The sequence below is a fragment of the Schistocerca piceifrons genome, chromosome 2, assembly GCF_021461385.2.
Source record: "Schistocerca piceifrons isolate TAMUIC-IGC-003096 chromosome 2, iqSchPice1.1, whole genome shotgun sequence".
In the NCBI taxonomy this organism is placed as follows: Eukaryota; Metazoa; Arthropoda; class Insecta; order Orthoptera; family Acrididae; genus Schistocerca; species Schistocerca piceifrons.
This window is the reverse complement of record NC_060139.1, coordinates 383159618-383185883: the sequence shown is the minus strand read 5'-3', so window position 1 is coordinate 383185883 and position 26266 is coordinate 383159618. Positions and strand designations below refer to the sequence as shown.

The 26266-nt window shown below is 41.4% G+C and overlaps 1 protein-coding gene across 1 annotated transcript in view; it reads left to right on the top strand.

The window, feature by feature from the left end:
- The first annotated feature begins 8603 nt into the window (after positions 1-8603).
- LOC124776230 (ATP-binding cassette sub-family C member 4-like) overlaps positions 8604-26266 on the top strand; it is a 170146-nt gene continuing 152483 nt past the window's right edge. The window contains exon 1 of the mRNA XM_047251089.1: positions 8604-8695. Coding sequence (XP_047107045.1) covers positions 8622-8695 — 74 coding nt within the window. The 5' untranslated portion in view covers positions 8604-8621. The remainder of the gene's footprint in view (positions 8696-26266) is intronic.

Here is a 26266-nt window from a genome sequence, read left to right as displayed (position 1 = left end):
TAACATAGAGATAGACATGAGGAAGAGGCGTCTAAAATTTTATGGCCACATAATGAGACTTCCCGATCACAGACTTACAAAAAAAATAGTAAGATACGTAGCATCCCTTGTTAATGGAGGAGAATGGATCAAAAACGTAAAGAAAGATCTGGAATTAGCCAACATTACTACTGAAGACATGAACAAAAGAAACAATTTCAAACTTAAAGTTGACAAATGGGAGGTCAAACCAGAGACAAAAGCGCCGAGAACTGGAACAAAATGGAGCGAAGAAAGAAAAGCTGAATTCTCGCAAAGAATGAAGACCTGGTGGGCAAACAAGAAGAATAAGAAGCCCCAGAAGTGAACCATCTTTACTTAGCGTCTTCCATGTTGGGAGCTTTACGACTAATAATAATAATAATTTTATCCATACAGTTATCTACTGTGCAGCAGTAAGAAAGGGAATTCTTTTATTTGTATTAATTTTTATGTATAACACGAACAATGAATTAAAAATTACCTTAATAATTTTAATTTTTCTTGAATTTAACACAACTTTGCTTTAGTTAGGAAATATCCAGCTAAATCACTAACAGTTATACTGAAATGATGGTAGTTACCATTTTCTCTTTCCTAAAATTTAACCTTTCTATAGTTTAATACGAGTTTGATCATGTTGGCTAGGGTATTAACTACCTTAAACAAATCTCCAGGTTTCTGTAATTCTTTCTCAAAATATTTTCTGATGTTTGTTCATTCAGTAAGAAAATTATGTAATTTTAATTTTTTATCTTTTTAGAACTTCGCTTAAGCCATACTAATATGGTTTGTTGTGCCATTGTATTTATTACATAATAATTTATTTAAATTCAATAAAAAGTTTCTTTGTGAACGGAGGCGATTAAGTCCAAGAAAGGTAAAAATTGGGACGTGGAGAAGTCAAATTGATAATATTTTTTTAACATGTGTCTACAGAGGATAAGATTTCACATATTTGTAATGTATGTGGTGAAAACCATCATAAATGTATATAAATGTTTCCGCTATATCTATTTTCGATGACGAGGTAGCTATGCTGGTGTAGCCTGCATCCTCTTCCAATATCTATCGTAGAAGACTTGATTAAATGACAGACTGTTAAACAATCATACTGATTATAAGTGCCAAAGAGGCTCAAAAACCGTACGTTACCTTAAGTACACCAACAGACACCGTTATAGCCTCATAGCATAGAACTATGCTCAGAAAAGCATAAACGAGGTATCGGCTGGGCATGGCATAATAGATCCGTTTAGCACTCACACACAGCTGATACAGTGTTTATGCTTTTCTAAATATGTTCCTATGCTGTGCTGTTATGCCGTTGTGTGTTGGTGTGCTTAAGATAGCATAAGGGTCTTTGAAACTTCTTTGACATTTTCCCGTTTCCTTCCTATTCGTGGTGGCTTATTGTAGTGATTTCTTTCTTTTAATTAGGACCACCTCTCATTTTTATGACTATGAGACTGATGGGTTTCATACCCGTCTACTTTCATGCAACTTTTAATGAACTGTATGTTTTAGTTTATTTAGTCGTACGAATAGGACCGTGCCCTTCACTCTAACTTGTCCCTATGGATTGTTTTCTTGTTTTATAGAGAATGTGATGATGCCTCAAAAGGGCTAAACGCGTTATTGAAATTAAATAACATGGCAACCCAAACTGCTTTTCAATTTGAAATAAATAAAAACGGTTGCCTTACCAGCAGGCCAGAATGGAATGGAATAAATTTTAAAAACATTCATGTGCCTTCATGTGTAACGATTCGTTGTTGTCACCATGAAAGTGGACTAGAATAAATAAATGAAAAAACACGACAATATTTCAGTTCTTTGTCGCCGATCATGAAGTGGCAGTTGAGATCTCTGTTCCTCAGCTTTGGTAGCCAGTCCAGTGCGTCGGCTCCAAGCACACTAACGGTAGGGGCCTCTAACACAGCTTTCAGGAAGCGGGCAGCCAATGACAAAGCAGACGGTGTAGAGGAGAGAAGGCGGCATTGGTCCTCTGAAGACCGAGCTCATAATATCCGGGATGTTAGGGGTATAAGTACATACATTATGAACATTGCCACCTTAATAAGTACCAACTTCAGTGTCTAAATTGTTTTTTCTCTGTGTCTAACAGTTTTCCCGTAGATAAATCATTTAATTTATTATATGATGTTTCCTGCACGGTCGTAACTGCATTGGGAAGTGGATTACACCCATCAATATACATCATCCTTTTGCCTCCTTGCATTCACACTCACATACTGCCCAGGAGAAGATAAACTTTAAAGCTTGCTTGTGCCACGTGTACTAACTAATCTGAAAATATACTGATCGTAGTAGCTATAATTATTAGTTTGCAAATGAAGTAAGTACTGACGTAATGTCGTTCAGTAGACTGTATTCATTGAAATTTCTGCACTTATATCCGTAACAACCTGTATGTATGAAGTGCTTAAAACAACCGTGTGAAACAATTTTAAAAATTCACAGAAGAATACAGATAAAAATCAGGGCATTTCCAGAATTCACAGAGAAGATTTATCGTAATGCAGACTCACGTAGGAATTGAAAATATTGGAGGAGACGATGTGTAAGTCGGCCTCTGACACATGCAGGTGGAAACGGAAGCGTAGCTACACGAAGAGTCGTAGTGATAGCATGGCAACAATCTAACGTGGAGCTTATGCCAACTGTTCACATGGATACGGACTGTAGTTAATCTCGGTTGGAACTGAAAATACGAGCGGCAAAAGTTACCACTGACATCGAGGAACATGTCAAAAAAGTGTATCTTCCTTAACGTACATTTTCGTTGAGTGTAGTTTCTTCCTGGTTGGTAGCTGTGCTAAGCTTTCTATTTCCTCAAAAATGGTCATTAAAAGACCTTTCAACACTTTTATTTTCACAAGTTCGTCTTGGTCACATAGATTTCTTTACACTTTATGGCCGGTTTCGGATTATCGCCAGTTTTAATTTGACGATGATTTGTATCAGACTATTTTGACAATCTGAAAATCGCGATAAGCCGAAAGGGCTAAAAATAAAATGATCGCGGACTCATATACAGACTTTATGTCTTCAATTGAAAATACCTTTCGTCAAAGTATGGAGGAAGTCGAGATTGATGTCGATACAGTGCACTTGATATTTCTTTTCTTGTATAAGATATACAGCAAAAGCAAGAGTGTTCATTTATGTTTTTTCCTCTTAACTCGATGTGCTCCTCATAACGGGTCATGGAGCTCATACGGATTTGCCCGACGTTGGAAATTAGATTTTATTGGGGTCCTTGTTCGGCACTGTAACAGCTACTGCATGTTTAAGCTTGACTGTTTTGAAGAGCTTTATTTAACTTTGAGTTCAAATTTTTGTTATATATTTATTTTTTCAACAATGTGTCTTTCCACGAGACCGAAACAGGTCATGGATTTGTCAAGAAATTAATTGCAGTTACAGATGCGGATCAACTCATCGTTGTCTACATTTGAGAATTTTAGTCCCTGGGTTCACCAATCATTCCAGACACACTGATTTATTATTTTTACATGTAAATAGTGCACCCTTTATGTTCCACTGTAGATACGAGTTGTTCAGGCAATCTGTTTATACAAAGCAAGTAGTTTATTATTTACTGTTAAAAATTTTGTTTCACGCAGCTATAGGTTCGTTGAGAATTATCGATCTCTCAAGCGATGTTGTTGCGTGGTATCTCGATGTTAACAAGGGTAGTTCGCGATTGTAAACATTAGCTATCGTTTACTCAACAAAGATTGCCTGACCCATATCTACCGCTATTTAAGGCGTAGCAATCTGAGTGATTGGCTGCCGCGCGGAGTGGCCGCGCGGTTTGAGGCACCATGACACGGATTGGGCGGCCACTCCCGCCGGAGGTTCGAGTCCTCACTCGGGCATGGGTGTGTGTGTTGTTCTTAGCATAAGTTAGTTTAAGTAGTGTGTAAGTCTACGGACAAATGACCTCAGCAGTTTGGCCCCTTAGGAATACACACACATTTGAACATTTTGAGTGATTAGGTAATGGTTCAGTAACTTGGGACGAGCTGATTCGTGTATGCAATGAAATAGACTATCGCCGTGGTGATCATCCAAATGCGTACGTTGCAATTTCGGGCGCACTATCTTGTGGTCTTCCGTATCCACTTATACACAGAAAGTGTATCTACTTTTTCAAACATTTTGCTTTTACGAATATGAGACCTTCTTGCAAATACAGTTGCAAATTTTTAGACCGTAGTTGAAACTGTTCAGAACATTATTAGCAAATACATTGCACGAATTATATACAAATGCTGTAGACTGTGACACAGAGAAGCCATTCAACAGATTCAATATGCAGAAAATGTGGAAAAAACATTTGGCAAATTGGAGATTGTGAAGGTCCACTGGGTGTCATGGAATCTGCGACGGTCGTCGGGCGTTCACCTTTTGACGTCATTAGTGTATTTTAAAAGTAGACGACGGAGCCTTCTGAAGGGGAATAGACGGCATCCTGTGGCGCAACACGTGAAAGAAGAGTACGCTACAAATTAGAAATGCAGTACACGGGAACTGAAGGTGGAACAATGGAAATCAATTTCCTGATGAATAACATGCCTCGTTATATCATGTCGGTAGTAGTGTGAAGACCGACTGTCTATCAGTATACATGCTCGACGACGTTACTGTGAAGACAGATTGTCTTCCAGTACTCCAGCTCGTCTGACACACTAAAGATAGTACACAAGTAAGGAAGGGAGGGATATTAAGTTCAAATGGTTCAAATGTCTCTGAGCACTATGGGGCTTAACATCTGTGGTCATCAGTCCCCTAGAACATAGAACTACATGCCCGAGGCAGGATTCGAACCTGCGACCGTAGCGGTCACGCGGTTCCAGACTGAAGCGCCTAGAACCGCACGGCCGGCAAGGATATTAAGGTTTAACGTCACATCGAGGTACAAAATCTGATGACAGAAATATGATTCGTTCACCTGAAGATCTTGCAGGCCTACAGTTATTACAGAAGAGGTTGATTATTTCGTTATTATTTCTGAACTGTTGAAACTCTTCACATGCGATTTGCCATTTCCAGTACAACTGTCCATGACTCATATCCAGATAATCATTCGGAGATAGTGACGAAATCTCAACTCTGTCTAGTGCATACACTATATGATCAAAATTTTCCCGACATCCCTATGTAATGCGGAGCTGACCACTAGACATTGCGAGAGACGGACCCGCCAGTAAAAAAGGAGGGGGTGGTGGGGGGGGGGGGGACGGTACTGTGCTGAGAAGCAGCAACAGAAGAACGGGTCGGTCAGGAGACCTCTGCTCCCGCCGGAGGTTCGCGTCCTCCCTCGGGCATGGGTGTTTGTGTTGCGCTTAGAATAAGTTAGTTTAAGTAGTGTGTAAGTCTAGGGACCGATGACCTCCGCAGTTTGGTCCCTTAGGAATTCCCACACATTTGAACATTTTGAGAGCTCTGCGACTTCGAACATGGGCTAATCATTGGAAGTCACATAGCAGTAGTTCAGCTTGCACAGTGACTGTACGTAGGGGCTAAGAAAGAATTGGGAGCAATGGTCGAACAGATACTCGTAAACCACCCATACCTGTAATCGGTGCTAAGGGCGATGCTTGAAGCGACGTAAAGACCGACACCCATGGCCAGCGACTGACTGGATTGATTTGGGATGATGGATTACGCTATGCCCTGTGGCAATCCGATGGAACGGTTTGAGTTTGACGAATGTCTGTAGAATGTTACTTGCCATAATGTATAGCACCAATGATGAAGTACAGAGGAGTTGATGTTATGGTACGAGCTTTTTTTTCGTGCTTATGGTGTGGTTCCCTTCACGCGCGTAAGAAAACGCTAAAAATGCTGAAGTATATGAACACATTTAAATCATTTTGTACTACGTACGATAGAGAAACAATTCGGGGATGATAAATGATTGTATCAGCATGGGAGTGGGTCCTGTCAATATCAACACCTGTCAGGCAGTGGTTTGTGAACAGTAACATTCCCGAAATGGATCGGCCCGCCGAGAGTCCCAGCTTTAACCTAGTGGAACCTTTTTGGGATTTATAGCGTCGACTTCGCTCCACATCCCAGCGTCCAACACCACTATCATCTTTGATTTTGGCTCTTGAGGAAGAATGGGCTGCCATTTCTCAATGTCTCAGCCCGTCATAAAAGCGAAGGATGGACACACTCCATATTAATGTCCACTAATAGCTGTTCGCATACTTTTGATCATATAGTATAAAGTATGTTATGCTGTGAGAGCTGGTGACTACCAACGACCTCCTGATCTACAAGGGCAGGCCGCTGTGGCCGAGCGGTTCTAGGAGCTTCAGTCCGAAACTGCGCTGCTGCTACAGTCGCAGGTTCGAATCCTGTATTCATCTCTTGGTCTCCTTCTACGATTTTTAACCCCTACATTTCCCTCCAGTACTGCATTGGTGATCCCTTGATGCCTCAGAATGTGTCCTACTAACCGATTCCATCTTCTAGTCAGGTTGTACCACAAACTTCTCCCCAATTCTATTCAGTACCTCCTCATTTGTTACGTGATCTACCCATCTAATCTTCAGTACTCTTCTGTAGCACCGTATTTCAAAAGCTTCTGTTCTCTTCTTGTGCAAACTATTTATCGTCCATGTTTCACTTTCATACATGTATACACTCTATACAAATACTTTCAGAAAGGACTTCCTGACACTTCAATCTATGCTCGATGTTAACAAATTTCTCTTCTTCAGAAAAACTTTTCTTGCCATTGCCAGTCTACATTTTATATCCTCCATACTCTGATTCCCAAATAGCAAAACTCATCTGTTACTTAACTATCTATTCTCCTAATCTAATTCATTCTGCATCACCTGATTTGAATCCACTACATTCCATTAACCTCGTTTTGCTTTTGTTGATATTCATATTATACTCACCTTTCAAGAAAATATCTATTCCGTTCAACTGCTCTTCCAAGTCCTTTGCTGTCTCTGACAGAATTACAATGTCATCGGCAGATTTCAAAGTTCTTATTTCTTCTCCTTGAACTTTAATTCCTACTCCAAATTTTTCTTTTGTTTCGTTTACTGATTGCTCATTATACAGATTGAATAACATCAGCGATAGACTACAACCCTGTCTCACTCCCTTCTCAACCACTGCTTCCCTTCCCTGCTCTTCGACTCTTATAACTGCCACCTGGTTTCTGTACAAATTGTAAATAGCCTTTCGCTCCCTGTATTTTGTCCATGCCACCTTTAGAATTTGAAAGAGAGTATTCCAGTCAACATTGTCAAAAGCTTTCTCTTAGCTATAAACGTAGGTTTGCCTTTCCTTAACCTATCTTCTATGAGAAGTCGTAGGGACAGTATCGCTTCGCGTGTTCCTACATTTCTCTGGAATCCGAACTGATCTTCCCCAAGGTTCGCTTCTACCAGTATTTCCATTCTTCTGCAAAGGATTCGTGTCAGTATTTTGCAACCGTGACTTACTGAAGTGAGAGTTCGGTAATTTTCACACCTGTCAGCACCAGCTTTCTTTGGAATTGTAATTATTATATTCTTGTTGAAGTTTGGGGGTATTTCGCCCGTCTCATACATCTTGCTCACCCGATGGAAGAGTTTTGTCATGGTTAGCTCTTCGAAGGCTATCAGTAGCTCTAACGGAATATTGTCTGCTCCCGGTTCCTTGTTTCGACTTAAGTCTTTCAGTGCTTTGTCGAATTCTTCACGAAGTATTATCTCTCCCTTCTCATCTTCACCTACGTCCTCTTCTATTTCCATAATACTTCCCCTCGGAAATGTAGGTGAAAGAATTTACTTTGTTCAAATACTTACGGGAATGCAGCCGGGTGACGTTGTCGACAACCGCCGATATTTCTACATGAGCACACTCTGTCATCTTCAAGACAAAACGACTGCAAGTAGGCGCTGTGCAAGTGAATGTAGCCGGCCGCTGTGGTCGAGTGGTTCTAGGTGCTTCAGTCCGGAACCGCGCTGCTACTACTGTCGCAGGTTCGAATCCTGTCTCGGGCATGGATGTGTGTGATGTCCTTAGATTAGTTAGGGAGCTGATGACCTCAGATGTTAAGTCCCATAGTGCTTAGAGCCGTTTTATCTACAAGGACTGCGTCACCTGTCCTTGGACATGTCACTGTGAATTGCATTTGTTTTAACTGCAAAGGTCAACCTGCACGCTGCAAGCTATTTGATCATTATGTACTGCAGGCAAGTGTATGTACAGCATACACTAACATCCAGCAAAGTTCTCGCATAGCTGACAGACAGGATGTCAGAACCGCAGAGTGAAAACAGGCTAGAAAGCAGTTCTGAAATAGCTATTAGCGCACGTCCTGGCAGCAGCTGATAGCGCCCGGTCTGAGCCCTCCCGGCCTCGCGCTGTTCGCACACGCCCACACCTGCCGGTCCGATAAGCGCCACTCCGCACTGCGTTCAGCTATATACGCAGCGGCGTCGCCCGCCGTCCTTACTGGCGACCAGACGTCGCGCAGCGCACCAACACCAGGCACCAAGTGCCAGCCGCCGAGCACCAAGCGCCGAGCACCAGCCACCAGCCACCACACGCCGGCAGCCATGGACGCCGGCAAGAAGCGCACCCGCCACAACCCGCGCAAGACGGCCAACCCGCTGTCCGTGCTCTTCTTCTCGTGAGTCGCTACAGCTCCTCCAAGTTTCACTTCAACGCTAGCGCCAGCGGAACGTTGCCCTCACAAGTAGCCACCTGGAAGTGATGTCTGTCAATTCCTTGTTCCTCATTTATTTAGCATGTTCCGTGGGACACTGAGCGTCAAAGCAACTTGGTCATGAAAGGAGTCAGTAAATAGTTTCCAGCTGTTTGTAAAATTTATAGAAAAAAGAGATTAAATAATAAATACAATACGAAAAAATTTTGAGATAGCTTACAAATAAACGACACTTTACAGAAAATAGTAGCCACCTATTGTGAGGAACTACTGTACAGAATAGGAGAGGTGTACCACAAGGAAATCTTTCAATTCATATTTGAAGAGTTGAAGTTCATCACTAATTTTTTTCATTTTTTCTGGATGCCTACTGATGATGAAACCTCCTGAATAGCACATTCCTTTCTGTATAGTGATAAAGAAAGTGCTACCCATCTACAAATCGTTTTATCATCCAGTGTTCGCTGAAGTGACGTTGCAGTTTCTTCATCTACATCTACATCTACATTTATACTCCGCAAGCCACCTAACCGTGTGTGGCGGAGGGCACTTTACGTGCCACTGTCATTACCTCCCTTTCCTGTTCCAGTCGCGTATGGTTCGCGGGAAGAACGACTGCCGGAAAGCCTCCGTGCGCGCTCGAATCTCTCTAATTTTACATTCGTGATCTCCTCGGGAGGTATAAGTAGGGGGAAGCAATATATTCGATACCTCATCCAGAAACGCACCCCCTCGAAACCCGGACAGCAAGCTACACCGCGATGCAGAGCGCCTTTCTTGCAGAGTCTGCCACTTGAGTTTGCTAAACATCTCCGTAACGCTATCACGTTTACCAAATAACCCTGTGACGAAACGCGCCGCTCTTCTTTGGATCTTCTCTATCTCCTCTGTCAACCCGACCGGTACGGATCCCACACTGATGAGCAATACTCAAGTATAGGTCAAACAAGTGTTTTGCAAGCCACCTCCTTTGTTGATGGACTACATTTTGTAAGGACTCTCCCAATGAATCTCAACCTGGTACCCGCCTTACCAACAATTAATTTTATATGATCATTCCACTTCAAATCGTTCCGCACGCATACTCCCAGATATTTTACAGAAGTAACTGCTACCAGTGTTTGTTCCGCTATCATATAATCATACAATAAAGGATCCTTCTTTCTATGTATTCGCAATACATTACATTTGTCTATGTTAAGGGTCAGTTGCCACTCCCTGCACCAAGTGCCTATCCGCTGCAGATCTTCCTGCATTTCGCTACAATTTTCTAATGCTGCAACTTCTCTGTATACTACAGCATCATCCGCGAAAAGCCGCATGGAACTTCCGACACTATCTACTACGTCATTTATATATATTGTGAAAAGCAATGGTCCCATAACACTCCCCTGTGGCACGCCAGACGTTACCTTAATGTCTGTAGACGTCTCTCCAATGAGAACAACATGCTGTGTTCTGTTTGCTAAAAACTCTTCAATCCAGCCACACAGCTGGTCTGATATTCCGTAGGCTCTTACTTTGTTTATCAGGCGACAGTGCGGAACTGTATCGAACGCCTTCCGGAAGTCAAGGAAAATGGCATCTACCTGGGAGCCTGTATCTACTATTTTCTGGGTCTCGTGAACAAATAAATCGAGTTGGGTCTCACACGATCGCTGTTTCCGGAATCCATGTTGATTCCTACAGAGTAGATTCTGGGTTTCCAGAAACGACATAATACGCGAGCAAGAAACATGTTCTAAAATTCTACAACAGATCGACGTCAGAGATATAGGTCTATAGTTTTGCGCTTCTGCTCGACGATCCTTCTTGAAGACTGGGACTACCTGTGTTCTTTTCCAATCATTTGGAACCTTCCGTTCCTCTAGAGACTTGCGGTACACGGCTGTTAGAAGGGAGGCAAGCTCTTTCGCGTACTCTGTGTAGAATCGAATGGGTATCCCGTCAGGTCCAGTGGACTTTCCTCTGTTGAGTGATTCCAGTTGCCTTTCAATTCCTTGGACACTTATTAAGATGTCAGCCATTTTTTCGTTTGTGCGAGGAATTAGAGAAGGAACTGCAGTGCGGTCTTCCTCTGTGAAACAGCTTTGGAAAAAGGTGTTTAGTATTTCAGCTTTACGCGTGTCATCCTCTGTTTCAATGCCATCATCATCCCGGAGTGTCTGGATATGCTGTTTCGAGCCACTTACTGATTTAACGTAAGACAAGAACTTCCTAGGATTTTCTGTCAAGTGGGTACATAGAATTTTACTTTCGAATTCACTGAACGCTTCACGAATAGCCTTCCTTACGCAAACTTTGACATCGTTTAGCTTCTGTTGAACCACGGTGCGTTTTTCCCGTCCCTCATCGTTTTACTGGGCACGTACCTGTCTAAAACACATTTTACGATTGCCTTGAACTTTTTCCATAAACACTCAACTTTGTCAGTGTCGGAACAGAAATTTTCGTTTTGATCTGTTAGGTAGTCTGAAATCTGCCTTCTATTACTCTTGCTAAACAGATAGATCTTCCTTCCTTTTTTTATATTACTGTTTACTTCCATATTCAGGGATGCTGCAACGGACTTACGATCACTGATTCCTTGTTCTGCGCTTAGAGAGTCGAAAAGTTCCGGTCTGTTTGTTATCAGTAGGTCTAAGATATTATCTCCACGAGTCGGTTCTCTGTTTAATTGCTCGAGGTAATTTTCGGATCGTGCACTCAGTATAATGTCACTCGATGCTCTGTCCCTACCACCCGTCCTAAACATCTGAGTGTCCCAGTCTATATCTGGTAAATTGAAATCTCCACCTAAGACTATAATATGCTGAGAAAATTTATGTTAAATGTATTCTTCTGTATGAGTCAGTATTGCCTACAACAAATCTCGCAGAGTTACGATCTAGAGATAGCTGAACAACAGCCAACTGACTCCTCAGAACTTCCTGACCGTCCCTTTATGGACTGAAAATATTCTTGGTGAGTGCGCACAGCTGAACCATAATATGATGCCATAAGAGACTGTAGCGTGAACGTAATGAAGCCTTCGCATTTCAGTGTCAAATACAGTGGAGATTCGCTGATGCAGCATTCAGTTTACGAGTCAGATCCTCAACGTGATACTTCCAAAAATGATTTTCGTCTAAGACTCTAAAATAATCGTTGTCACTGACTGTTTGACCCCTATGGGACAGTCAAATTTCGCTTCCACAAGAATTCCTCGTGAGAAAATGTACACGCTGGTTATAATTAAGCTTACGCTATTTGAGCCAGTGTAGACGGAAAACTAGTAAGCATTTGGGTACTAGACTTTGTAGGAACGATGTTCAGACTGTGCGCTGCACGATTTGCGTTATTATTAGTGTTACGGTCATGACTTTCCGTTAGGCGGCGGTACTGGTCACGACATCTGAACATTCCACGGTCCACCGTTCAAAAATTTTTTGTAACCTGGAACGTTAACATGGTAAACAATTAACAAATGTTAACCTCTCTTGTGGAAATTAAAACGTGTTTGTTTCAATAGTCTATTTGTTATTTTTCTGCCGCATCTACTTACAAATATTTTCACAAAGTTTCATTATCCTCCCATCACGGGGGCCCTCTCAAGTACCGAAAAGTTTTTTTATAACCACGTTGTATACACTGCATACTATTACTGTTAAGCCAAGTGCTTCCGTTACCGACTACCGCAAACGATAGATCATTTAAATTAAATTCCACGTATTTTACAACAACACTTTTGTCAACTTAAAAAAGAAAATTTTTTAAGACTCGTCGTGTCTAGTGGCTGATAACAGATTTAAATCAAGAATTGGAATGGAACAGGAGTAAAACCATGTCTCATTTTCCACTTAACATAATGCCTGTCAGATTCAAATATTTTGCCTGTTTATTGACATTAAAGGGCAACAGTCTGTTCCCTCCTTCGCAGACGTGAACCATTGTTGAGCGTTTCCCTAATCCCATAATGTTCGAACTTATGCAAAAATACTGCACGATCCATCATAAAAAGCCTTGCTAAATCAAAGAAAATATCTAGTATTACCGAACGACAGTTAACTCTGTATCTCGGGATTTCTAAATTTCATGCAGTCTTCCTGTATTCCGGTCTGTTGTAAGCCGGCTCCTATTCTAATATATCCTCTAAGACTTTCTTCAAACAATTTTTTCTTGTTTTTCACAGATTCTACGATCTTCCTAGCTATTCTCTCTGATGTCATTCTTCTACTGACTTCAGGGAATTACAGCGTTATCTTCTCGCAGTCTGGCCTGGTTTATTTACTCTTGTACCACAGTTCATCAATTAGTCATACTCTAAATTAGTCCCGTTTTTCCTACTCTATGGAATCCTTCCCAATATTATCGTCATTTTTCTCTACGTACTCACGTGCTCTCTTCCGTAGCTGAGCGACCAGCAAACTCTGATTCCCTATCGAAAGGCACAGTCAAGTATTTTTCCTTGTCGGGACGACTACAGAGGAAATCACTCAGCTTCGTGAGATCAAACCTTAATCTACTTATAGGGGAGGTATAGTAGCGTCTTCGACAACAGTCGGAAGAGCTGTGTGCCTGCCACATGGAACCTTAAATGTTGCAATCCAGTGACGCAATAGGCATACGATGTAGCTGTGTCGGAATTCATTAGAACGATTGAAATCGATTACTTGTTATGGATGTTTCCGGTAGCATCTAATACGATTACAGTTGCTTTGTGCTTTACTGGTAGCCATATCATCATTACGAATTCCACAAGGTAACTTTATGGTGGTTCCGAGCACTATGGGACTTAACATCTAAGGTCATCAGTCCCCTAGAACTTAGAACTACTTAAACCTAACTAACCTAAGGTCATCACACACACCCATGCCCGAGACAGGATTCGAACCTGCGACCGTAGCGGTCGCTCGGTTCCAAACTGTAGCGTCTAGAACCGCTTGGACACCCCGGCCGGCGTAACTTTATGTTCGCACTTTCTTGATCGTTCTGCACTTGCTTTCCATGATCCTTAGAGTTGATTTTGATGCGTATCTAAGGCTCTGCTTTTGGTTGTGATGTCTGAAGCCTTCTGAGATGACATCATTTGTTCGCCGATATCAGCTGAAGCATTTTACCGCGTATTTCGGATGCTTCTTTGTCCTTCTTAGTGTCGCCACATAATTAACAACTGCGTGGACTTCCATATTGTTTCCGAACATCACAACTGTCTATCTTTCCTCAGTGCCATTTCCCTCACTTTTCTTCTTAATTTTCTGACCGGATCTCAGTCACCCTATCTATCACCTGAGCTAATCGTTAATACTGTCAACATCCTACTCGCAAACTGTAGCTTACTTGGAAAATACATTAAACAGACGTAGTCATGATTTCCTAGAGGAAATTCTTAATTTTCACATAGCGGCCGAATTCCTCCAAAGTGTTTTGTCGTTCGAATTGTAGGCCTGCTTAAAGTAAACTAATACGATTACTAACTTCATGGCAGCCAGTGCACACATAAAATTTTGTTCGTTTGAAGTGGGATGTAATGAAAACTCCCATTGCTGTTTGAGTATGGAATCGGTGATAAATAACTAACTGCCGCACCGTTCAAGGACTTTAGAGAGTCCAGAGAGAGGGATATGAGACTGAGTGACCCCATGAATCCAACAAGGAAAAAAATAGAAGATACTCAACTGTAGTTCGTTTGCGAAATTATACGGGAGTGTATCTCCTCTGCGAAATAAAAAAATGGTTCAAATGGCTCTGGGCACTATGGGATTTAACTTCTAAGGTCATCAGTCCCCTAGAACTTAGAACTACTTAGACCTAACTAACCTAAGGACATCACACACATCCATGCCCGAGGCAGGATTCGCGCGGTTCCAGACTGTAGCGCCTAGAACCGCTCGGCCACTCCGGCCGGCGGGAGAAGAAAAGATTATCAACTCGTTTGGTTCAAAAGGATAAACTCTGAAATATTTCAGGATATGCCATGTAACCACATGGTTTATTTTTTTAATGTTTCTAACATCGTCCCACGAACGTACACCTTTTTAAGAAACAACCTGGCAGGTAAGAAACAGAGGGCTTACCGTCCCAAGCAGGCAGGACAACAGGTCGTTAACAATAAGAGGCATTTGCCGAGCAGTGACTCTGTCACTAGGTACTTCAACGCCAGCCGATGTCGACGGATAACACTACAGTGTCACAAATTTATGTAAAATGCGCGTTTGCGGTGATCATGTCACGAATGTGTCCATTCATTGAGGCCACCTGTAACTGAGGTTAAATTGTTCTTGCCCCAGAGATCTGATAGAATTTTGTTACAGCTCCTTGCTCTCGGAACGCTATAAACTTCAGTGATAAAGCAGCTTCTGTCACGGATTCTTTCCCTCTACAAATGAATCACTGAATATATGCTGGCAGACCATTACTTTCATATTCTTTGTATCTTTTATCTTTAGTAAGTTTCGTAAAATCTCAAGAAATCCTGTAGTAGTATGGAAGATCAACCTGATAACATTCATGGACCGCACTACTGCCGCGCGACTGCTACGCTCGCAGGTTCGAATCCTGCCTCGGGCATGGATGTGTGTGATGTCCTTAGGTTAGTTAGGTTTAGTCTTAGTTCTAGGGGACTGATGACCTCAGATGTTAAGTCCCATAGTGCTCGGAGCCATTTGAACCGCACTACTGCCCAACTGCAATATCCCGCGATGTGTGAGGCTGCGAAATCTATCAGAATCAGAGTAACGGACCTACCCAGGCTCCGTCACACTCCCCTTACGACTCCATGTAAATCGTAAATTACGCAACGGAATCGCTGTCTTGAACTGCCCTAAAATAGAATCATAAGGTGGGAAATTGCAATGATCCCTGTATATAACTACTCCTCTGGCCAACTGAAAACCAAAACAAATACATTTTTTCCAACAGTTAACATACAAACACTTTTGCTACCAGGTAAACTTTATAAACTGAGAGATACATTAAAAGAACAGAAGATTCAAATTTTGGCACTTCAAGAAACACGGATAACGGACGATAATACCATGGTTTTCGGCGATTATGTGTTTTTAAAAGTAAAAACTTATAAAATGATGTGTAACGATACACCACAACTGGGAGTTGCTTTTGCAGTTTCCAAAAGTATTTTAAATTCAATAACAGAGGTAAAACCAGTTAATAATAGACTAATGACAATTTTTCTTAAATGTGCAAATAAAGTATACACTTCAATTAATGCCCATATGCCAGTCATTGAGGATAACCGTACAAAACCTGAAGAAGTTGATGGGATACGTTAGAAAGAATCATCTCGAAAATTCCCTCAAACCATGTTAAAATTTTAGTAGGTGATTTTAATGCTCAATTAAGTGACGAGAAAAAAATATAAGAAAACGGTGAATCGATTTCCTGTGCATAAATGGAGAAACCAAAATAGCCAAAGACTTCTTGAAACGTGCAAAAACTTTAACTTTAAAATCATGTCAACAAATTTTAAAAAGAACCCTTCTGAACAAAAACTTCGAGGGCACCCAGTACATTTATTGGGGAATGTCAATCGATCATGTAACAATTTCATACAGTAACTACAAAGAAATTTTAAATGTCCACTTAGGAAAGGGGCTAATATTTATTCTAACCAATATTTAAGGCGAATAAAAGTAAAGCAAAAGATGTCATCCCAAAATTTGATACTGCTAAAATAACCCCAACTCTAACAAGCGAACTCGACAAGAAACAATCTCACAATTGGCAAAGCCTAAAAGAAAAGTTCATCAAAACAGTACAAAATTTAATTCCGCTTAGAAAGAAACAAAAACACCCTTGGTGGAATGCGGATTGTGAAACAGCAGTTAAGTGTAGGCATGAGACATTCAAAAATTGGAATAGTAATAAAACTAAAAATACGTGCAGCACCTTTCTGATTGTAAGAAAAGAAACATCTAAATTAATCCGACTGACTAAAAGAAACTACGAAAACGCCCAACTTTTAGAAATCGGAAAATACTTTCAAAAGAACAATACAAGAAACTTTTATAAAATATTCAAAACAAAACCAACCGGTTACCAACCTGAAAGTCTTTGCTTCAAAAATGAAAATGGCAGATGGCAGTTTGGTTCTTAACAACCAGGAAAATTGTAAGACACCTGCTAATTACTTTGAAAAATTATTAAACTGTCCAGAAACAGAGGATAAATTCCAACCACAGAAAACTAGTGACACCATCCCTAACTCTAAAGAACCCGACGAAAACGAAATAACTAAACAAATTAAGATACTTAAAAACAATGAAGCATGTGGATAAGACGGTATAATTGCAGAACCACTAAAATCAGCTAGCCCTAACGCTATAAAAAGGTTCACTAAACTAGTAGGACATTTCTGGATAACTGAGAAAATTCCTGAGGACTGGGAAACTGCCCTAATTCATCCACTGCATGAAAAAGGGGGTAGAACTGATGTTCATAATTACCGAGGAACCTCTCTTCTCCCATTCACATACAAAATTCTCTCGCAATGTTTACTTGCTCAAGCCCAAGAACAATTAGAGCCTAAAATTGGGGAGTACCAGGAAGGCTTTAGACAACAAATTCTTAATTTAAAACTAATCGTTAGGCACCAAAGGATTTCTAGTAACAATGTTGTATGTATATTTGTGGATTTTAAAAAGGCCTACAACTTAGTTGATCATGAACCTCTTTTCCAAATTTTAGAGAAACAAAGGCTAGATAATAAATCTCTAACACTGATTAAGAAAACATAGATAAATTCGTGGGAGAAGTTTCTGAACCATTTGTTAAGTCCCATAGTGCTCAGAGCCATTTCTGAACCATTTGATATAAAGACTGGTGTTAGACAGGGAGATGTAACCTCCCCATTACTGTTTAATTACAGAATGGCGAGAGTTAAAGTTAAGTCAAAATATAGATCAATCAATCAAGTTAGGTAGAAGTAATATTAGAGAAGACTGCCTCACCTTTGCAGATGATCTGGTGATTTTAACTAAGGATATTACCACAGCTCAAAGACAAATTGAAGTTCTTAAAGAACTTGTGGAAAAAGTAGGACTACAAATATCATTCGAAGAAACGGAATATATGACACGCAACAAACAAGCACGAAAGGTTTTGAACCCGAAATATGGAGAAATAAAAAGGATTTCTCAATTTAAATACTTGGGGGGAATCATACAAGAAAACGATCTGGTAAAAGCTACAAACGAGGTTCGCTGTCAAAAAATGACAACTGCATTCAGATTAACACAAAATATTTCTAATAACAAACGAGTTTCTACATTCAGTAAATTTAGGGATTACAGCACTGTAACCAAACCTGAATAACTTCATGACGCAGAAACTTTAACATTAAATAGAAAGAGAGATACTGCAGAAATTCAAAAGAAAGAAAGATTATTAGGAAAATATTAGCCCCCAAAATTACTAATGGAGGAACTTACAGGTTGCGAAGTAATAAGGAAATAGAAGAATACACATGCATACATGTTGACATAAGAAACCGAGAACTTAAATTTTATAGGCACATCAAAAGAATGACACCCACTAGGTTGACAAAACAAGTAGTAGAAACTGAGCCAATTAAATGGATCGCTGCGATTAAGGAGGATCTTAAAGTAGCGGGTATAACTCAGGCACACGTTACAGATACAAAAACATTCAGACAAAAGATATTTGATCGGAATGTTGGTCAAATGCAAATTAGAAAACGGACTGGGACACCGTGGTCTGATGAAAGAAAGACTTCATTCTGAAAGGATGAAACAAAAGTGGACACGAAAGAAGGCCACCATCAACAGTGATAGTAATTAATTGTACCTCGCGTTGGCCTATTGGGCTCGTACGTGAATAATAATAATAATAATAATAATAATAATAATAATAATAATAACTGTCCGTTCAGTCAATAGAATAAATTGGTGTGTAGAAGGAAACTATGCTCTCCTTCAAATAAAATGCTAATGAAACATAAAACGACATTTATTATGTTAAATAATGACAAAGTACTGGTATCAACATTCTACGAAAAACAAAATTAATTGCTGACAACTAACAAGACAGCCAAGTCGAGGGATTGCTACGTATCCTAGCTGCACATTAAATCATTAATCCACTACAACCCAACGGTTCGTTTAGAAACTCCAGTGATCGATTGAACACCATAATAAGGCATGAGTCGGGTTTAGCAGAGCTGTGGCAACAGTACGCTTCCTATCTAAACATGAACCCCCATTTAGTGAGCCGTGCTGCGGTATACTGTCACCAATCTGCTGTGGCTGCAAGTCGGAAGGCCGTGGTCGTAGTGGAGAATCAGAACCTCGCTAGTCAGGACTGGGACACGTCGAGGTGCCACGACTTCTGGAACTAGCTATCTGTCCCCATCCAAACGCAAAGCAGGAGTGTCTCTTTTTCTTCCACCAACTTCCGACCCTGCAGTTTGCACCAATCTGGCTACAAACGCCAATCAGGAAAGAACGCCAATAGTGGCCAGTGCCACATTTAACAAACCCCTGCCCCAGAATGTCGTCAGTCAAGTGCCAATCAGAGCACGTCTTCCTCGCTAGTTTGTCCTACAAATTCCCGTCTGATGTTAGCTGGCGATGGGCGAATCAGACCATAGTTTACGCTTCTGAATTACCCGAGGGCAAACCACATTCCAGACTTGTACTTTTCCGCCATAAATTGTGGTGTCTCAGCAAGCACTTGAAACCGTTGCCCTCGGACATCTCAAGGGGTGAATCGAGCCACAGGCTGCTAACCCCGACTTAGTGAGAAGGACCAGTAGGTTCCGTGACCTTCCGTCGGTGGCCGCTTGACCCGCGAAAGCGAGCACTAAGTGCTTTGAGTGCCGACGAAACACCTGCCGCATTCAGAGCAGCATGGGGCTGCACATTTTTCAAGTATTCACAGAGTGGAACTGTTAGCCCCTTTACTGACGACCACTGAAATTTTATAAAATATATTTCACCGCAATAAATCAACGTAATGAGAGTTTAAGTAGAAGCAACTGAAGTGTCCTTCATGCTGCCAGTTGTGACAAGTGGCAGGTAAATTTAATATAAATGGAAGGTGGAAAGCCAGACGGCTTGTAACCTTCCACAGTGACGTGACTGGTAGCACACTGTTTTTATTATAATCATTATTCTCGTTTAACAGGTGAAGGTACAAAGACAAAGCTGCAACTACAGTCGCTATTCGTTTCTGGGTCCACTTCATACAGTGGTAGGTAATACAGGGCTGGAGACGGTATGCTCGACGCTCCTCTTGGTGCTATTCGAGAAGTGTCGGTCCCAGGTTCTCCTGCATATCTGGTGATCACTGAAGGGCACCCTTCGACAAGCCCACTGCTTCCTGCTTCTTAGGAGTTTTTGCTACGGAATTACAGATTCATCTCAAATAAACTGAATTTCAAATGCATACATCCTAAGCTTATCGTACCACATCCATCGATACTTAATTTAAAATTGTCGTTACTATGCAATGTTTTCTTAGGATATTCCATCAGTGTTCAGTAGGGTTCCAGTTATGACGCTGTGAGGACCAATACGTATACAGGGTTGTCGAGGAACGATTCCCTCTACGAACGCTCATCGTCAAATGCTCGTTCATTACTGGTATTATACGACAGGATGACAGTACATGTATTAAGATATGAAGGAAAAACTTCTGCCTTACTTGAGAGAGTTGTAGCGGATAAAAGCCATAGAGGCAGATAGAGACTGGAACATGTCCAACAAATAACTGACACGGTTGGTGCAAGTGCTATAGTGACATGAAGAAGTTGGCAGTGTAGAGGAATAATTTGTGGCGGGCCACATCGAGCCGGTCAGAAAACTGATGAGAAAATCAGCAAAGCCCAGCAGAGACTGTCTTCATGTCCTCTTAAAGCTCTATTGTGCCATTGACAAGTAGACAACAAAACGCTCCTGCAATTTTCTTGGCAAACAAACTTACACTTTACTCGTTCGTTTCAGGCACTACAGCAACTGACTAGAAGCCATTTATTTTCCCGAAGTGAGTGTAGTGTTACATATCCACTGATCTGGAAAATCGGTAAGCCGATGTATTGCTGACTGAAATTTTTCGAGTCATGTTGATACATCTGTTAACGCCGAACTACGTTACTGTCATAGACGTTCTCGATCGCGTAGTAAGTCGAGTAAACTATTTCAGACGATAGTACATGCGGCACGATCTTCATGGGGAAGTTAGAAAATCACAAAGAGATCACCAGTATGCAGCGGCGGTGTTTACAGTCTTATTAGTTGAAGCTCTGCGGCTGTTATCTCACGGTGCAGCTGGATTCATCAGCATTAACTGGCCCAGGTGTTTAAATGAAATATAAAGTGGCGACGCATCTTGCTTTCTCTACACAATGAACGGGTGGGAATGTTCTACGTCATTAGCGACAATGAACGGCAATATAATCTGACATTCGCCACTTATGCGGAGGACGAGAACACTAAATTAATCATAGGGTAAATACATTGGTCTTCCAACTGAAGACATAAGAAGACAAACTGGTTCGATCTTTGTTTCATTAGCAGATGTGAGTTTTGAGCACCTATGCATTGTTAAAAAAATGAAAATGCTCAGAGGTATATGAAAATATGGAAGAACCCACTGTGCAAGCAGTAATATTGTCATGTCCTAACCACACTCAGGTAAAAATGTGAAAGCAGATTAGTGAATTAAATATAAGTTATAACTAAACGCACCATTATTACAAACACCAACGTACAGCCAGAACAGAACGACGTGCCGCGCGAAGAGTGCTGTTACTTATACAAACATCCAAAATGCTAGTGTTTAAACAACCATTAGGGTTTCTCACAAAGGAGTGGACCACGTCTCCGTTCTTTTCTGCTCTTGATGAAGGGTCATGATCCTCGACTTCATATGTGACGTCCGATAAGCGACGAAGGAGATTGTACGGCCCAAAGCAGCGCTTTAGTACCTTTTCTGATAGTCCCACTTGCCGCACAGGCGTAGAAGTCCATACAAGCCTCTAAGCTGTATATCACTGGCCACTCCTTATACTGCTCTCGATCTTCCTCCTGGGCATCCAGAATCCCTATGCTAGCAAGCTGCCTTGCTTCTTCGGTCCTGATGATGACATGTTCCACATAGTCATCCTCAGTATCGTCCATTGTCGTTTCAACCTCGTGACCGTGGAGCAGAAAGAATGGTGGGAAGCATGTATTGTCTTGCACGAATGTCACTACTGGCAATATTGTGTGGCAATTTCTATGTTCGATATTAACGTACATAGAGAACAAATCTGCCAATGTCTTATTAATTAAGATTAATGTAGATCCCAGCCGTAGTTTGACACTGAATTAAATTCAGCCGGACTGGAATTCGAAGACGAATTTATCGCTTTACGCGAATGGTCGCCTTAACCGCTTTGGTTATTAGGACACGCTTACCGTCCAGCCCAAATTCTCAGCTTGTGTACAACACATATAGCGTTCACCGTTCATTATCCTCATTGCTCGCAGCTTTACCGGTTTTCCACAAGAGTTTGGACATAGTGTGCATCTGCACTGAAGTTATCACTGCCATCAGGTTACACATATATTATTATATATCCGATAGAACAGACATCACACATATAACTCTTGTAGGAATCCGGTAAAGCTGCGAGCACTGACGATAATGGACGGCGGCGGTTACGTGTATAGTGTGGAACAAGTTGAGAAATTGAACTGGACGGAATGTGTGTCCAGACAGCCTCAGTGGTTGAGTTGACCGATGACACAAAGTGGAAAATCCAGGTTTGAATTTCAGTCCGGCACAAATTTTCACCTGTCGCTACTGAATTTAATTTAGTGCCCATTTGTGTCCGACAGAGCAGACACCACACATATAATAATCTTATTAAAGCGTTCTGTCAGACCATCCGTCTCCGGATGGTGCGCAATTATCAACCCGTGAAATTTTTTCTGTTATTAGTCTGGACTGTAAAACTTTTCTATGATCTGTTATCATCACACAGTGTGCTCTGTGCTAAAATGATGTCTTCTATAACGAACTACGCAATTTCCGGAGCTTCGATAGTCGGCACAGCTTTAATGATGACATCAGTGGTCAAGTCGTCACTGCATCGATTCCTATTTATCAATTTTGCGAACTTCCCCAACAGACCGATTCCAATTCGGTGGAATGGCGCTGCTACCGGTGGGATTGGTAGCAGATGCCCTGGATGTACAAACGATACTTTTTTCCCTAGGCCCCATCGGTCCTGATTTATTTATTTATTTATTTTGTTTGCTACAGCATTTAGCTACACCATCTAGCTACTTCTCTACATTGTCCCAGCTCTGACTTAGACATTTTTTGTACAGCTGTACCAAGATTCCAATACCTTTGTCATAGAACGCAGCTGCTTATGCATTTCGCCAGTTCTCTGCACTGGTCTGCACCTATTTGTCAGTGGCAAAATGCTGTCCTTATAGCCACCGTTTCATATGGGATGAAAATCATGAGGGAACTAAGTCTGAGCTGTGTGATGGTGGTGGGTAATCAAACATTTCTCATCGAAAATGGTGCACACGCGTATTAGTTGCAACAGCAGCGTGCACTGTACTGTAAAAGAAGAATGCCTATTCACAATATTCCTCTTCATTGTTCTAAACTGCTCTTCGTAGACGATTTTTTCGAATCACTTGATCCACTCGCTAAACTAGATGATTTATGGCCACTCGCTTCCTTCCATGATCAACTGTATCATGAAGTTCCTTAGCCTACTTCAAAGTTTCTGCAACGCTGCCGCACTTTGCCGTCATTCAGCATAGATATGTTACGTGGAATACATGGAAATTGGGAGGAACTTCTCACCATGAAGAAATCGGAAACAGCACATACGTCTCACACGGCGGGAGACTATTTTTCTAGGCATCTTAACGTCCTCACTGCGTTCTCAGAACTGGAAAGTGTGCTCTGACATGCTCGATGACCATACTAAAAACACTGTGCAACACACCAGGACAGAGCTTCATCTGATTTTCTAGTTCTAATTTGGCAACCGATCTGACATTAAAAAAATAATTAAAAAAATATAAAAGCCCTCTTAACTGCTTCTGTCTTTGGCTTTCCCTACAGTGGCTCACATAGGATCTAACGGATCGGTAGAGATCTCACCAGTCATAGCCACTCGTACTTCAGAATTCATACAAACTGCTGCGTTCTGCCAAAGGATTCATTGAAAGACACTCTTTCTCGGTTGTAGAATAGTTCATCTCTAACGAAGGGATTACTATGGAAGCATAAGCTACCACTGTGTCAGCACTTCCCTGAATTTACACTAGAACTGCCCCTAATTCAAAAGCGCTAGTGTCTGTGTGATATTCTGTCTCGGCATTCTCATCATAAAACAGGAGAAGATGCTAGCGCCTCCTTCTTAAGGACAAGGAAGTTATTCTTTGCTCGTCGTTCCAGGAAAATCTGACGTCTCTCTTGAGTAGTTCTTGTAAGGGACGAACTTGGGTCCGGAAATCCTTTATGAATCGTCAATAGTACTCCGAAAACACATCTTACACCACGAATGAGCCGAAGATTCGGGAAATCTGACTGCTCTTATTTTCTATGGACCAGGACAAACTCCAACGTCATTGATTGGAATTATACTTCTCATTTGACGAATAAGCACTATTTTGCATTCAGGTGGAGACCTGGAGTCTGAACACATTTCAGCATGGTTGTCAAATAACTTAAGGGTTCTTCAAATGTCTTTGGATAAATGTCAAAGTCATGGAGATGGCAAAGACACATCGTCCATTTAAGGTGTTGAAGCAGACTGTCCATTGTGCATTTGGGTGGCTGGAGCGTTACATAGTCCAAACGACATAACTTTAAACTCATAGACGCCATCAGCACTTATAAAGGAAGTCTTTTCCCAGCCAGCCTTGTCAATCTCAGTTTGCCATTTCCATAGATGAAAAATACTTTGTTCCTTTAAAGCAATCTAGGGTGTCATCAGTGCACGGCATTGAATAAACATCTTTCTTCATGATTTTGTTTAGTCATCAGTAGTCGACGCAGAAGCGCCATCTGCCGTCCTTCTTTATAAGGACTATTGGAGAGAACCAAAACCTCTCTGAAATTTCAGTGACATCATCTTGAAGCGTCTTGCTCATTTTCTCCTAGATTATACGATATTCATTCGGCGGTACTTTATATGAGCGATAGCGGATGTTTTCAGTGCAGATATGGTGTTTTACCAAAGGCAGTTGGTCTGTCTTTCCTCCATTCTAGAATGGAAAGCATCCGAAAACTGACGCAGAACGACTATCAGTCGCAGACAATGTTGTTAGGTCAGGGTAGATCGTACTGTCAAATCGATAGCAGCTTCTTCCCTTGCATTGTCTGTAATGGTGACAGAGCATGAGTCTTCATCTATGGCAGTAAGTTGCCCATCTGAACTGGTTTGACTGCCCTTACGCAATATATTTAGGGATTAACTGTGACTGCTCCTGACAATGATCCAAAGTTCTCCTTGACCACCTACAATGCTTATAAACGTCTGGCATGTAGATTTATTTTGTGAGACTAACTATTTGCAGACGACAAAAGCTTCAGATTATATAAATTGAAGTTGGAGGGAGGAGAGAAGAAAGCGAAGGAAAGAAATTAAACATATCAGCTGTATCGAAACTTAATGTGGAATCAGCGGCGAGGAGTGATAATGTGTGCCAGTCTGAATCTAAAACCCGTGATCTCCTGTTTACTAGGCAGTTGCGTTAACCACTGCACCATCCAGACCAGTGTTTATAGTATATCCGTAGACTATCTCGGCACGCTTCCTGGCCAACTTACATCACCCCTAGCGCCAGCTGTCACCAGTTCTACATCTACATCTATATCTACATCCATAGTCTGCAAGCCACCTGACGGTGTGTGGCGGAGGGTACTTTGAGTACCTCTATCGGTTCTCCCTTCTATTCCAGTCTCGTATTGTTCGTGGAAAGAAAGATTGTCGATATGCCTCTGTGTTGGCTCTAATCTCTCTGATTTTATCCTCATGGTCTCTTCGCGAGATATACGTAGGAGGGAGCAATATACTGCTTGACTCCTCGGTGAAGGTATGTTCTCGAAACTTCAACAAAAGCCCGTACCGAGCTACTGAGCGTCTCTCTTGCAGAGTCTTCCACTGAAGTTTATCTGTCATCTCCGTAATGCTTTCGCTATTACCAAATGATCCTGTACCGAAGCGCGCTGCTCTCCGTTGGATCTTCTCTATCTCTTCTATCAACCCTATCTGGTATGGATCCCACACCGGTGAGCAGTATTCAAGTAGTGGGCGAACAAGTGTACTGTAACCTACTTCCTTTGTTTTCGGATTGCATTTCCTTAGGATTCTTCCAATGAATCTCAATCTGGCATCTGCTTTACCGACGATTAATTTTATGTGGTCATTCCATTTTAAATCACTCCTAATGCCTACTCCCAGATAATTTATCGAATTAACTGCTTCCAGTTCCTGACCTGCTATATTGTAGCTCAATGATAAAGGATCTTTCTTTCTATGCATTCGCAGCACATTACACT